This window comes from Mirounga angustirostris, unplaced genomic scaffold (assembly GCF_029215605.1).
Source record: "Mirounga angustirostris isolate CCGP_5_RB_7025 unplaced genomic scaffold, mMirAng1.0.hap1 SCAF_6, whole genome shotgun sequence".
NCBI lineage: Eukaryota > Metazoa > Chordata > Mammalia > Carnivora > Phocidae > Mirounga > Mirounga angustirostris.
Window position 1 is genome coordinate 89808897 of NW_026991714.1, and position 15654 is coordinate 89824550.

General features: G+C 39.3%; 1 protein-coding gene across 6 annotated transcripts in view; it reads right to left on the reverse strand.

The window, feature by feature from the left end:
• The window catches only part of FAM13C (family with sequence similarity 13 member C), a 153092-nt gene extending 149644 nt beyond the window's left edge, over window positions 1–3448 (reverse strand). For 2 of the 6 annotated variants that reach the window (XM_045877880.3, XM_045877879.3), the window contains exon 1: window positions 3085–3248. In XM_045877880.3, the coding sequence (XP_045733836.1) occupies window positions 3085–3146 (62 nt within the window). In that variant the 5' untranslated portion in view covers window positions 3147–3248. The other 4 variants (XM_045877883.3, XM_045877881.3, XM_045877885.3 and 1 more) reach the window with 3 other exon arrangements.
• Window positions 3449–15654: the final 12206 nt, after the last annotated feature.

Genomic DNA, 15654 nt, shown 5'->3' on the forward strand with positions numbered 1-15654 from the left:
GAAAGGCTTGTTTCTTAGAATAATGGTGGTGAAAGAAGTGCCCATGAGAAGTTCGCTTTTTTGACTTGGGGTAAATAAGAAGAGAGGCCTCGGATTGGTTATTAGTAAAACGAACGTAGCTGTGCCAGGAAGGGGACTTCTACTCACCCAGCAGGACTGTGTTCCCTGAAAGCAAAGCTGCAGAGCTGCAGCCTGCAATCCTACGGGATTTCTCCAAGTGTGTCTCCGGAACCACTTGCATCAGCATGACCTGGGAGCGGGCGTGAGCCCCACGGGTACCTCAGCCTCACTAGATCAGCTAGCTCCCTGGGGGTGAGGCCCAGGAATGTGAATTCTTAAACCAGATAGCCTCACAAACACACACAAACATAACTAGTATGCTTCTAAAAAATTTAACGCTGACCTAAAGGTTTACAAAACCCAGACCAGCACTGAGCTGACTCCAACACAATCACCCATTCTAGGTTCCTACTTTGGGATAAAGCCTGAGAAACTGGATCTTTCACAAGCCCCAACCCCCTTCCCCAGTTCATACTGATGATCAGTTGGTTTTGAGAACCACTGCTTCAGATGATAACTAATTCATTGCAAAATTCACTGCTGGCCAGGCTTCATTTCACACAGTGGTGTAGCCAGGGCAACATAGGAGATGACCATGGAAAAACAGATGAAATGTCCCTGCAGATACAGAACGGAAGGCCAAGGCCACTCTGATCTTGGAAGAATTTCGGTAGAAAAAGAAACTGAATTGGTCCAGAGCTGCACAGACAATGCCAGGCCTGGGAAGAACCGAGGAGAGAATAAAATCTATCATTGAGTCCTTCCCAATTCCCCTTCCCTTTGACTCTGATAGGACCCCCACCTGGCCAGGCTGAACCCTACCAGGCTAGACTACCTGATAACATAATTTATATCAAAGTATTAATGCCAACTTGAATCGGCCTCCCAGGGGCAGACTTTTTAATTTCCGTTTTAATAAGAGTCACCACCAGAGGCCTGAATCCAAAAGAAATCATCTCTAGGTACAATTTCAGACACTAAGGAAAATAAGTGAGTGTGGCTAGGAGGAAGAAGGAGGGGATGGGGACAGGAGGGAGAGGAAGTTTTCAGGCAAGTGCCTCCTCTGTGTATGTTAAGACCACACCCAAATATTTGCTGAGCACCTGCTACATCTGTATCTCAGGACGGTGATCCTGGTCCTGTTGGCTTTGGGGTAATGCCCAGAGAACCAAGGAAAATGCTTCATATAACAGAGGGGAGGAGAAAGTGTTATATTACACAATGACAAGTTTCAAATGACCCTACTCTGTGTTGTGTTACACCTGCGAAGCTTTTGGTATGTTTTAAATATGCTCCTTAGATTTTTAGATTAGCCAGATGGCATTCCAGTTGTCACTTAGTGCCTTTTAAAATAAATCACCATCACTTCTCTGAAAACAACAACAGGATCTTATGCAATCAGAACTCCTTGAGGAGTGTCCAAAGATAAGGTACCAGACTTTCCCCACAATTAAGTGTAAAACCTTTTCAAAAAAATTGTCCATGTGACATCTGGAACTGAGTATCTCCATTTTGAAGCTGCTATGCCCGAGGCTGACTCTGGGGACTCAGCCACACAGGGCTCCTAAGAAGCAGGCCAGAAAGCGCTGGGTGTTTATAAGCTCAGCCAGGGAGGAGAGCAGCTCCTGTGCACCTGAATGAGGAAGTCCAGGCCTATCTTTGGCCTGCATATTTTGGCACACATCCCTCCCCCTCTCTCAGGCTTTTAGAAAACCAAAGTTGCAGCAATCTCATTAACAGATGTGGGTTCCAATGAGTATTTTATATGGCATGTATTGTATATGACATCTTCTAAAGTCACCCTGAGTTGTTGTTTTTCAAGTAACTCCACTTAAGTGAGCCCAAAGCTTCACACTAAGAGCACAGCTTATGCAAACACAGAAACAAAAGGATATGGGAAACAAGAGGTCCTGGGAAGCCCTGTAGAATCTCACCCCTCCATCACCAAGTCATTGTGACAGTGGTAAGACCTGACACTCACCTATCTATTCCCACATTTACTTGCCTTTTAGGAAACTTTAGCAAATAGTTCCCAAGTTACTGGGCTTTCTGTGTCAAACTTGCAGCATTTTTTAAACATAGTTGAGTATACAACCTTATACATCCTGTTTCCCTGAAAAGCTGTTGAATGACTTCCATCAAAAGGTCCCAGAAGTAAACATCACAAGTTAGTCTAGAGAAAGGCTGCTAAATGAAGTATAGGTATTTTATATATATGTACATATGTACATTTTATATAAATTACATATAATATTAGTAAAATATACTACCTATTAATTTTTAACGTATATGTATAGTATAGTATTAGGAAAACATATTCAGGAAGGGATGACAAGAATTAAAACCGTGAACTATAACTAATAAAAAATACTATGACTGCTGCCCTTGAGTAAAATATTATACTCCTTCATTCCATGTTCAAATGATATTAGTTGACTCAATCAGCAGCTTTAACCAGAGGACAAGATGATTCATGTCTCCTGTAGCCAGATCTTTGAGGCCAGAAGACAAAAATGACAAAGGGCACCCAAAAAAAGTTCACTGTGCCTTAAAAATCTGTAGACAAGAGAGGGTGAGAATAAGTTTAGCCTGTTTATCACATGCTGGAATTCAACTCAAGTCATTTCACATCTATCTCCTATTTGTTGTAAATGTATACAGCATGCTCCATGAAAACTGACACCAATGTTGGCAAAATACAACAAAGCTTCCTTTCTGACGTGTCAAATAAATTTTAAAAAAGAAAAAAGCTGAGCTCCAAGAACACAAATCTTAGAGCACTGAGCTCCAGCAAGCAATTAGCTTGTTATAATACCTCTCCCGTAGCTGCTAAAAGGCTATTTCAACCCGTAAAGATTTCTGGGCCCCATCAGTCAGCACCTCTCCCGGTCTTCACAGCTCCCAGATTACAGGAGACAATGCATCTAACATGAAGAGCGGCTGGGGACGGTGGAGGATATCTTAGCGATAGTTGCTTCCAGAGAAAGGCATGCAAGTGTTATTTTAATGGCAAGAATCACTTACTCTGTTACAGCGGTGCTGCTGAAGGAATTATCCTGAAGGCTGAAACAGAAACAAGAAAACATCAGCCAAGTCCGGCCGGGGAGCCGTCTCCCTGATTGCTCTCCGGGAGTTAGAGCATACACACAAACATGGCATTGCAAGGCAAGTCTCAGGGCTCGCCCGGCACGCTCGCTCTACCTTGGGCTGCTGTCTGCACATGCTCGTAACGACACCCCCAGCTGGGGCCCAGGCGCACGGGCGAACCACAAAGCCCGGCAGCCCGCGAGGCTGCGGGGACAGAGCTGGGCGGGGCGCGGCGGCAGGGCGGTCCCCGGGTCCCGGGCCCCCCGGATCCCCGCAAGGAGGTCCTGGGGAGTTACCGCGACCCCAACCTCGCCAGCCCCGCGCGGCGTTTAATCCAGGCTTCTCGGTGCCAGCCACCCCCGGGGCTGGCAATGGGAAAGCCCAGCCGTTTCTGCCTAGGTGCTGAAATCTCTGGGGGACTTGCTTTCTTCCAGACGTCTCCTGCCAATTTTACCGAGCTACACCCTCTAGGGATGGAGGCTGGCAGGAATTCATCCGTCGGGAGGAAACCAGAACCGGGAGGAGGACAGAACTGCTGTTACTGCTGTGTGTGTGTGTGTGTGTGTGTGTGTGTGTCTTGCTTTTTAAAAAAAAGAACATTTGAAGGAGGGCTCACTGCATCACACCCGCTCTGTTTGCACTGTCATTTCAGTCTCGGAGAGGAAGCGCCCAACCTCGGACTACAGGGCTGTGAATGAGCCCACGCAGGGCGAGTGGAGGATTTATTCCTGGCAGTATTGGCGACTGGGGGGCTGTGTAAGCCGTGGGGTTTGCTATGCCCAGAGTAGCCCGCCTAAGCTGCACTCCCAAACACCTTTACAAAGGGTGAGAGATGGAATCCACAAATGCCATCCTCTTTAAATAAAGGCAGCCCTGTTGGGGGAAGGGAAGGCTGTCAGGCCCCCACTTGCTTCATTCCCCTGGGGATATTTGTCCTGCCCTCTTTCCATTGTTCCTTTCTCCTGCCAGCTTGACCTTGATATGAAATGAACAGTCATCTGTGAAAGATGCTGATTTTGATTCTTGAATTAAGTAGATTCCCCAGGCCCCTTTTTAATCCCTCCGCTCCCAGAAGCAGCCAAGATGGTGTGTTTTAGTCCAAACTGTATCAGGCAATGGGTTAACAACAACAACAAAAACCCTCAAAATTTTACTTTTAGATAATTAGAAAAATTACCCAAACCTTGGTAATAAGGGGGAAAAGCATGACCTTTCAGTGTCACACTGAGGCATTGTTTTACAGATCCACCCAAGGACTGCTTAATTCTCTAGGAAAATGCACTTGACTTTGCTATTCACTATTGGTTAGACCGCAGACACTGGAGTTAGGTGTTAAATTGTACATTCTGTCCAATCTGTCCAGAGGAAAATATAACCTAAATGTTTATGGTATTATTGCATTGTGCAATTTAACCAATATATAATTGGCAAAATAGCCAATTTTGTATCTAACCTAACAATCTTATAGAAACATTTTTCTAAATGCCTGGTAATATTCAGATGCTCTTGGTTCCAAAAGCATCACTATCTTATAGTTTCCCTCTTCAATAAATTAATAGATTTCTGATGTGTGTCTATATTTATATGAGTCATGTTTTTAACTTTTAAAGTTATACTTTGAAAAATCAAAATTCAGTTTTCAAAGAAAAACAGGTTTCATTAAGGTCCTTTGCAATTTTATTTTCCTCCCTCCAAATATTTGAAAAAGTAGTGGAATAAAAACCTAATATGGTCTTAGACCTGAACTCTATGGACTATAATAAGTTTAGAAATATTCATCCCATACAGTACATATATGTTCCTAAACCACCTACTGCCTCATATGAGCTAGGTTCAGGAGTGTCAGACATAGCCTCTTCATTATATAAATGTATTTATTATTTAGCTGTCACAAACTGAGGTCTATTCTTTCTATTTTACTGAGACCAATGAAGGTAAGTCTATATTCAGCACTCTCAGCTCTGCTGTAAAGATTTGAAGGTTGCCAGTGTTCAGAAACCCCTTTTACTCATTGTCTAAGGTACTAATTCCTCATGTTCTAATGCAGAGAAAGATCAGACTTTTCTCACTTAAGTGTTCCCAGTGATCTCTTTGAAATGAGAAAATGTTATGCTTTCAACTTTGAAACAGGACTTGGACAGTATGAAATAATGTGAGTCCTTTGCAAATAACATAACAACTCTGTAAAAAAAAGTGCAGGTATTCAATAATGTCCACAGAAAAGAAATAAGAACTCTCAGCAGCTCATGAATAGCATGGACCCAAATTAGATTTTAGGTGGTACTCTTATGCAACAAAAACAATTTGTTGATTAACTGATTTTGGTTAAAAAACAAAAATGTCCCAGAAAAAAAAACCCTCTTATGTGGAGTATATAAGAAAATCAGCCACTTTAATTTTTACTTCCCAGTCAATTCTTCTAACATATTAGTTTTCATCTTAAATCAGATGTAGAAGTAATTTTTACAGTGTCTGGGGCTTTGTTTTGTTTTAATATTTTGTAGTATCCAACTTGGAATAGAGCAATACTGATGAATAATCACTCACCATCTGGTTATTCTGGAGACCCCATGTGACCAAACAGCAGTTTAGAGTGAGTTAAAAAAGAGAAGCAGAAAAACTAATATTGGCATTCTGGAAGAAGTTAAGTTCTAGACCAGTGTTTCCCAAGGTGTCCTCAGTGAAATTCCAGTTTCCCAGATGGTCCAAGAAAAGAAAAAAGAGAGTTACATGGTCAAAATTAAGTTGTTGAAGTGTGGGTCCACTTATGTACGGATTTTTTTAATAAATATAGTACTGTAAAAGTATTTTCTCTTCCTTATGATTTTCTTAATAGCATATTCCTTTTTTCTAGCTTACTTTGTTGTAAAAATGCATATAATACATATAACAAACAAAATACATATTAATTGACTATGTTATCAGGAAGGTTTCCAGTCAACAGTAGGCTATTAGTAAAGATTCGGGGAGTCAAAAGTTATTCGTGGATTTTCAACTGTGCGGAGGTCAGTGCTCTTGACCCTCACATTGTTCAAGGGTCAACTATATATTATAAATTCACAATGCACATTAGGCAGCAAAAAAAGTATTTCTCTTTTTTTCTCATAACTTTTTAGCCCTTTTTAAAAGTTTTTATTTAAATTCCAGTTAATTCACATACAGTGAATTATATTAGTTTCAGGTGTACAATATAATGATTCAACCCGTCCATATAATACCTGGTGCTCATCATGGACAAGTGCATTCCTAATCCCCATCACCTATTTCACCCATCCACCCACCCTCTCCCCTCTTGTAACCATCAGATTGTCCTCTATAGTTGAGAGTCTGATTCTTGGTTTGTTTCTCTCTCTCTCTTTTTTCCCCTTTGCTCGTTTGTTTTGTTTCTTAAATTCCACATATGAGCGAAATTGTATGGTGTCCATCTTTCTCTGACTTATTTCCTTTAGCATAACACTCCCTAGCTCCATCCACATCTTTGCAAATGGCAAGATTTCACTCTTTGTTATGGCTGAGTAATATCCCATTGCATATGTATACCACATCTTCTTTATCCATTCATCTGTGGATGGACACTTGGGCTCTTTCCAAATTTAGCTATTATAGATAATGCTGCTATGAACATAAGAGTGCATGTATCCCTTTGAATTAATATTTTTTTTTGTATCCTTTGGATAAATACCTAGTAGTGCAATTACTGGATCATAGGGTAGTTCTATTTTTAACTTTTTGAGGAAACTCCATACTGTTTCTCTGAGTAGCTGCACCAGTTTGCAAAAAAGCTATTTCATCTTTTTTAACCAATATTTCTCAAACTCATTGAAGACCCAATGGTTTTTGTTAAATATATTATCCATTAACATCATGTTGAACTAGGAATTTTGAGAAAAGAGTTCCTGAGTACATCAGGGAAAGACTGCAAAACAGATTAACTGGTATAATTATTCATTGAACAGATAAATGAATGAACAAATGATACTACATGCTTGTCACTATCCATAGCTATGAACAAGATGGACACCACCCCGTCATCAAAATTGTTTCACAATAAGTGTGTATGTATGTATATGTACATGTATATAACATACAATGTATATATTATATGTACAACCTTATTTTTTAAGTGGAACAAGGAGAAATGAAGAAGCTGGGTTTGAACATGGCTAATTCATTTACAAGTTAGAAGTTTCAATGTTTTACTTTTTCTGTCAGTGCTCTTAAAACCAATATTTGAATTTCAGATTTAATAACAATAGTCTCTTTATTATAATTGAAAAAATTTAATTCTAGTGTACTGGCTTAACTACATGCAAAATATAAAGCAATAATGTAATGGTCAAGAAAGAAATTTCTAGACTTGCCAGGGTTTAAGACCCACCACTTAGTAGTAGTTGGAACTCCATGCCTCAGTTTCCTCATCTTACAATGAAGACAATAATTGACCTATCTTATGGGTTCTAATGAAGATTAAATGATATGACTGAAAACAACAAAAAAGTCTAGTAGATGCTCTTATCATCATTTTCATTATTATTATAATAACTAAGAATATATAAACTTAAATGTTGGAAAAAGATAAACAAACTGCTGTGCTTGGGTAGTAGGTTTAAAAATGGCATTTCCTTTCTATTTTCCATAATGCCACAGTGTTTAATAGGTTTTTTAAAAGGATAGTAAAAATGAAAACTTTACTAAATGTAGATGGGCTGCTCTTAAAATGAAACAAGCTCCATCCAGAACGGCTTTGTGTTCACTTTACAACTCTTTGAGTTAAAATACTCGTACATCCCTGGAGAAACATTCAATTCTGAGAAATCACTTTCTGCTAGACACTGTGGCAGGGAGCCAGAATCTTTACAATAGCAGGAAGTCAACAGAGTTGCCTGTTCTACTGGCCTGGACACTGTGACTTGTAGTTTCCTGTCAAGACCCTTGGGAATGACCGAGCTTCTCTGTGGAAAGAGAGGACTCTTGCCTGAAAAGATAATATTCCAAAAAGAATACTCTCCTGACTCACTGTTCCCTAATCCTTTCTCTTACCAACCCCAACATCTGAGGCTATGACTAGAAAGTCCTCATTATCGAAGCTCCTGAAGAGTCAAAGATGCCCAACAAAGCAAAGCCATGATAGCAAAAATATAAACTGATGGCCAACTGGTTATGATGTTAGTATCCATTCAAACATCTCTCCCTAGTTAATGTTAGCATATAGTAAGTCCACTGTTGTCTAACAATCGCCTTCTGATTCATCTGACAATAGAACACAGATACACTGTAAACTGATTCCAAGGGAAATTTCAGGATCTCATGAAGTCAGTGGAAGTGATATCAGGAAATGGCTTGAATTTCATTCAAAATCAATGACAAGTGAAATTTTGGCAGTAACAAGTAAAGTATATAAAATTGACAAAGACGGTGACATGTTAATTCCAAAGGGAATGCGCTTAATATCAAAGGTTTGAGTGGCCCTTGGAAAAATTTAAGAAGTTCTTAATTTTGTAAAATGTTACCTTTTATAATTATGCAATGAGTATCAAATGTGAGGTGAAGGTTAACCTTTTGAGCTATTAATGTTTTTAAGAAAAAAGTATATATAGCTACTCCAATGGGCATGATTTATTCTTTATTGTTTGTAGGAATTAGCTCACGATTGCAATTATATCCCTATATAATTTAAGAATATTTTCAAAATTTCTTTCCTGCTTACCATGACCTACCCTATGTGCTCTGGCCCTGGAGACAACTCTGAAATTAACTTCAACCACTTTGGCCTCCCTGCTGCTATTACAACAGATGAACTTGATGCTTCCCTAGAACTATAGCACTTGTTATTTCTTATGCGAGGAACACCCCAGACCCACACACATATACTTCCTCCAGGAAGCTTCCCTGACCACATTCCCTAAATTAGCAGTTCCCATCACTTTATTCTGCTTTATTTTCTTGATAAGACAGACCGCTACATGATATCTAACATTGTTTGTCTATTTGTGTTATAGTTACTTCCCCAACTAGAATAGGTACTCTTTGCGGACAAGGACTTGGGAGTCTTAGTCACTACTCTAAACCCAGGGCCAAAAATGTGGTCTACCATAGTAGCTACTCAGTAAATATTTGTGTAATGAAATGAATGAGTGAATATTACCTTCATTTTTTAAAGATAATACTCTATTTACCCCCTTACTTTTTCTATTTACTTTGAAACACTAGTTTCTGTTTTAAGTGATTCATTGTAAGTGGACTTTGTCCAAGACAAGTTATCTTCAGGTAATGAGGCTTTCCTGTATTAGACATTCCTTCCTTTGCCTTATAGGGATAACAAAGAAATTTCATGCCATTATGCAAGGTTGATGGCACTGGTTGCCCAGAACTTTATTTCTGAGGTATGGTTCCAGTCCAGCCAGAAAGAGCACTGGGATTATTGTTTGCTACAGGAAAGGTTGGGGGCATCCTAGTGGAATTATTGACCTAAAGCACCCTATTAAAACATAGATGTCGGGGGGGGGGGACACATTTCATTATTAAAACCTTGCCTTGGATTAATTTTCAGATAACCAAATACATACTTCTTATTGATGTGAGTCTTAGGAGTCTCAGAAGTTATCTGGTCTGTTTTTTAATACTTAAACTTGTGCTAGGACAATTCCCAACTCTTACTTGAAACCCTCAGGGGCAAGAAAGTCACACCTAAAGGACTTTGTGAAGTCCTTTATTGGACTCCTCTAATTCTTGAAAAAAATTTTCATTTGAGTTCTCCCCTCCTTCTTATTACTTTCACCTATGGCTGAATGCCTCTATCTTCTGGTCCCCTGGTCAAATATTCCCCTTCTGTAGATTCTCATATGGCATGACTTAGAATCCCTTGAGCATCCTTCTTGGTTGTGTAGCACTGGATAAACTGTGATAATGTCCTCTGAAAGTACAGCCACTATGCTGGACATATTACTCCAGGTGATGTTTGTTCAATGAAGAGTGAAATTGAGTTTGTATCTCCTTCTTTTTACCATTATACTCTTTGCATGTGGCCCAAGATCATTGTGAGTGGTCTGGGTGGTTGCACCATACCAGAGACCCAGATTGTTGGAGTCAACTGCTACTCCAGATCCACATCACTGCCATCCAGAAGGAGAGCAATTAGTTTGTTGAACCAAGTTCCAGCTTTGCATATATTTATATGAAATTCTATGTTGTCTTATCTGAAATTTCATGCTATTGAATCCAGCCTTTCAAGTCTTTTAGAATATACATTTTAGCAAAAATTATGTTGGCTATCCCTCCCAGTTTAATATAATCAGTATTCTGTGGATACAGTCCTTCCAAAAACTTAGAGGATAAAATAAACATACTTTTATTCAATGCATAATTTTTAAAAAATTATATAAATCAGGGAAGGTGTATTAAATAATTATTTAATATATTAAAACAGAATATCTGAAGTTATTTTACTTTAGGAACAGTAGGTAGAAAAAAGAAGAAATGAGAAAAAAGTCTTGCGCCAAATTTTGGGGTACTGCTAGAGTGAGAGACAGCGAAGTGGGGGCCCCAGGGTTACCAGGTAACAGCTTAAAGGCACAAATCACTTCAAGGTGAGAGTGACATTTCTATCCTCTTCAGTACCCTCTTCTTCCAGCAAAGTAGTATAGCTGAAGCTCTGGTCAAACACAGACAGCAATTTAATGAGTCATCCAGTTGGGAAGGACAACCTCACGCTTGCGTACACATAAGCAGAAAGAACATTTCCAAGATATCTGGGGCTCATTAGGCAGTGCCTTCTTTGTTCTATGAAGCAGAAAGTGTATTTTCCCCTCCATTATTCCTTCTACACCTTCAAAGAGAAGTTTCTAAGTTTTTCTTTCTCCTCCATGGTTCCATTTAACTACTTTTCTGTTTTTAAGTCTTAATAGCATCCTTTCTTTATACATGGTCTCTGAGGTTTGGCCCATGTAAACCTGCCCACATTTCACCTTGTATAAATACCTTTGCTTACAACATTATTTGGCATCTCTTTAAAATTCTCAACCCATGGGCATTGTTTTGATTATCTATTACTTTCATGACTTAAAACAATCATTTTATTTTGCTCTTGATTTTGAGAATCAGGAATTTTGGAGGAGTTCACCTGGGCAGTTCATCTGTGATCTGTGTGGTGTCAGGCTGAAGCAGGTGGGCCTGGAGGACTGCCTTCCAAAACAGCTGCTTCCCTTACATAGCCAATAACTCAATGCTCCTTGACCTCTCTTTCCACATGACATCTCATTCTTCAGAGCCTCACTGTGTGGCTTGAACTTCTCACAGCATAGTAGTCTGTGGGCAGTCCATCTTCTTACATGGCAGTTGACATCCAAAAGACCATGGCAGAAGCTGCCAGTTCACTTAAAGGTTTGGCCTAGATGGGATAATATCACTTCTGCCGTACTCTATAGGTCAGAGACAGATACAAGTCAGCGTGGATTCAAGGGCAGGATAATAGACAACCTCCTAATGGTGGAGTGTCAAAGAACAAAGAATTTGTAACCATCTTTAATATGCCACAGACAATAACAGCAGATAGTTATAATTTTCATCTCAACAAACCATTAATCTATACTTCTTGGAGATATATATATATCTCAATATCACATATATTACAGCTATTAAGAAGAGAGGTGAAATTTCTGGTATCTTCAAGGAACAAAAAGTGTGGCTACATAATTTAGCTAATTCAAGCAACAGTCCTTGACAGTGTTGTTTCAACACCCTTGCGTGATGTGATTAACTATGAGGTATGTGGCAACTTGGAAGTCATTTGACAAATATTGACATTTGTCAATAATTCAATTTCTAAATAATAAATTAGAGCTGATCCAAGTTTTTTTCTACAACTTCACTCTCTTACATGCGTTCCTAACTGCATTCTTCAGTGGAGATTAAGTGGGAGACTTGTTGCAGCTTTTCCACTAGGAACTGCTCAATAACCCTGGCACACTGATGGGAAAATTCCATACCCCAGCCATCATCCATCTTGTATGACTTGGAGGAGAAGAAAAAAAAGATTAAGAACTCCTAGCTTAAAGCATGTTGCTAATGAAGCCACTATTCACTAGCTAGATAAAAACTGGATAAAATCCAAATATGAAGTAATTGTGACCTTTACTTTGTTTGGTAGTAGTACAAAAAAATCTTATAGTCTTGTCTTCCTTTTTCTCTTTGTCCTTGCCCTTCTCCTTTCTGCTTTTCTCTCTCCTCCCCCTAGCTCTCTCTCTAGTGGGCTTACAAATGTGGGCTCATGAAACTTAGTAAAATGTACAGCTACCAATTATACTGGAAAAATAACTCAAAGTCAGACTTTGCTGAGGTTGGGCAGGAATACTGTTTACTGGTACTGAAAACAGCAGATGTATTTATAGCTCCAAAAGCACAATGTCCATTCTACAACTATTTCTAAATACTAAGTGCATATTAGTATAAAATAAAATTTGCTCTTATCACTTCCTTGAGACAATGACTTAGCTCCATCTTCCATGGACATTATGACCTGCTCATCATATGTAGGTGGTTTATGCACATCCAGAGAGAGTCACATTCCCTTGGGCCCTGGAGCAGTCAGGGCTGCTGCGTTTCAGTTCTACCATTTACAGATTCACCCTGTGCAGTAAATAGCTAAACTTTTCAGGACTTCAGTGTCCTAAATTATAAGGCAGATAGATTTGATGGGTTTTAGTGGCTTTCCAGCTTTAAAATTCTGTGATTATTGGGAAATGTAAAAATAAAATTGCATGACCCATTTTTATGAGGAAGGAAAGAAAGAAGGAAGGAAGGAAGGAAGGAAGGAAGGAAGGAAGGAAGGAAGGAAGGAAGGAAGGAAAGAAAAGACTGAAAGGGAAGAAGGGAGGAGGGAGGACGGAAAGAAAGAAAAAGAGGGAGAAAGAAAAGATGTGTATATTTAGGGACAAAAATTTTGAAGTTAAAATCGTACCTAGGCAATGACCACATCAACACAATAAATGACTTAATGAAAGTGGTTAAGAGCTGACCCAGGGTTAAGACTTTGAATATATGGTATTACAATACTACTGGGTGGGTAGATTGGCTTCTGTGGGCTAGCCTGGTTATGACTCCACCATTCATGAAGTTATTCTTATGGGAGAAAGCTGAAGGGACTAAGATGATGTCTCTGTCTCCCCCCACACTACCCCCATTATAATCACTGAAGGTCTAGAAGTAGATGTGGAGGAAGGGAAGTGTTTGGAGGCTACTGAAGACACAGAGAAGGCTCAGATGGAGAAAAATAGGATTATGAGAGGTATCAAAGGAAGTGAGGAAAGAAATGATAGAAAAATTATGTGTGGATATTAAGAAGCAATGGGGGTATCCGATTTCCAGTCAGGCTCTGAAATTCTCTCAACTGCCTGGCTTCTTTGCTATTTCACACCCTAATGATCCCCTTACCTATTTGTTATCCACCTTCTTCCTACCATCATGAGAAATGGCACAGTGGAAGAAGGTTCACTTCACACTCTCCAAGTTCTGGAATGAACACTACCAATGATCAATGATATGCTCATAAGAACAGTGTTAAAGCCTGGGATCTGTCTTGTACCACTCATGAGTGGGCAGGGATATTTTGTTGTGCTGTATATTATCAAGGATTGGGTTGGGAATTTCATGTGCACACTCCTCAAATTGAGGGAAACTGTGTCACAGGGTTGTAGGGTGCTGATACCAGGGCTACATTTTCCAGTCCACTTACGATATTATCTTGAGTTTTCATCACTCACTCAGCAGCTCCTTTCTTGGCCTATAGCCCAGCTACCTTTTAATTCAAGGATTTTAGCTTGCTTTTTTTTTTATACACAAAAGTAGAAAGACTAGTATAATAAACTCTGTATGCCTATCACCAAGCTTTACCAATTATCAGTATTCAGCCATTCTTTTGCCAGATGCTGTCTCCTCCAACATCATCAAAACAGTTAATTGGTAAGACAAGGCTGAGTTTATTCTTACCTAATAGGGGAGACCTTGCCAGAGTCCTAATATCTTCTTAAAGTAAGAATGGCAAAGTTGGGATATTTATGAGATTGTAGAGTCTGGCTTAAGGTATATCATTCAATAGGAGGGGGGTATGATTAGGATTAAGGATCATGATGTGATAATTTATGATTCAAGGATACAGCAAGGTGAAAATTTGAAGGGAAGGATTCAAAGAGTTTCAGGGTATAAACAGTGGTTCTATGCTATCTGTTGAAAAGTTAAGCAGTTTGATTTGTTCATTTAAATGGACTTATGGGAAGTTCCTGAAACAAACAATAAATGTATTTGCAGCTTTTATCTTCCTGGGCAAGAGTACCCTGGAATAGTGAAATCGAATTGATGAGGCAGTGGAATAATAAAGTTATATTGGTAAATCAGCTGAATAGTAAACTCATGTTAGTGTACATAGTAAGTTCTGTGGGTGTATGTCTTCTGAGTTCCTGTGTCATCTAGCCCCCACTCACTTTTATTGTTTTTATTTGTTAGAGTACTTTAAATTATTGCTTATTGTTTAAAATTGCCAAAATGTATCCCACTCAGATACACAGTCTATAATTAGGTAAAATCTTGAATAACAAAAACCCTCATATACATGCAATTAAAAAAATTTTTTTTTCAATTGTTCTGTTCTTAGCTTTATCAAGATAGCCAAGGAAATAACTCTCATGCTAGGAGTTCACTGTCACACTTTGGAATAAAAAATGTCAAGGACTATTCAGAATCTCAAAGAGCTCTAAATAGAAATCATTGCCTTATTGGGCCAATAGCCATCTAAGAGATGATGCTCTCTACAAGAGCAGAGAACCCCAAGTACAAATTCAATGTGGGCTTTGTGGGGAGTGTGCTGGGTGAAGTCAGCTCCTTTTTGGTAAATTAAGCCATTCTTCTAAAGGAAAAATACTGCCTGAAGGAAACGTATCATGGCTTTGGACATCTACTTCTTTGGGGTTCTGTAAAAATCTAAGTGTATTTAGGCTACCAACATTAATTGAGCACATTTTAGTGCAGGGAAAGGAGGGGCTACACAGAAGGGAAAAGCCATCTCTGGGTTTTTGTGGAAAGCCTACTTTAGTGGAAAAATGACAATATTTGGAGGCAGGTCTGGGTAGGAATCTTGAAGAGATTGCTTAACATCTAATTTCTTAATGTTTCTAAGTTTCAAATTCTACTATAATCAATCTTGCAAGCTTTTAAGGATGGGAAGAAATAATGCCGTCTAGAGGATGGTATCTACAATTCAATATTTTAATTGCAATTTCTGCCCTTGAGGAGACAGTTAAAGGCCGAGAGTAGGAGTCAAGGGTAGCAGCTTGCATTGGGGCCTGATTACGTCATGCTTGACTGTGTCCTATGTGTTGGTGAACACTTCTGAGTGGGATCCTGGTATGAATAGAGCCACACTTCACGAGTCTGAATTTGATAGCCAGGGTCACCCTTAGACTCAGGCAAGAAGGAGCTGTGTGCTGGGCCATGTTTTAAAGCACTGTTAGTCAACAC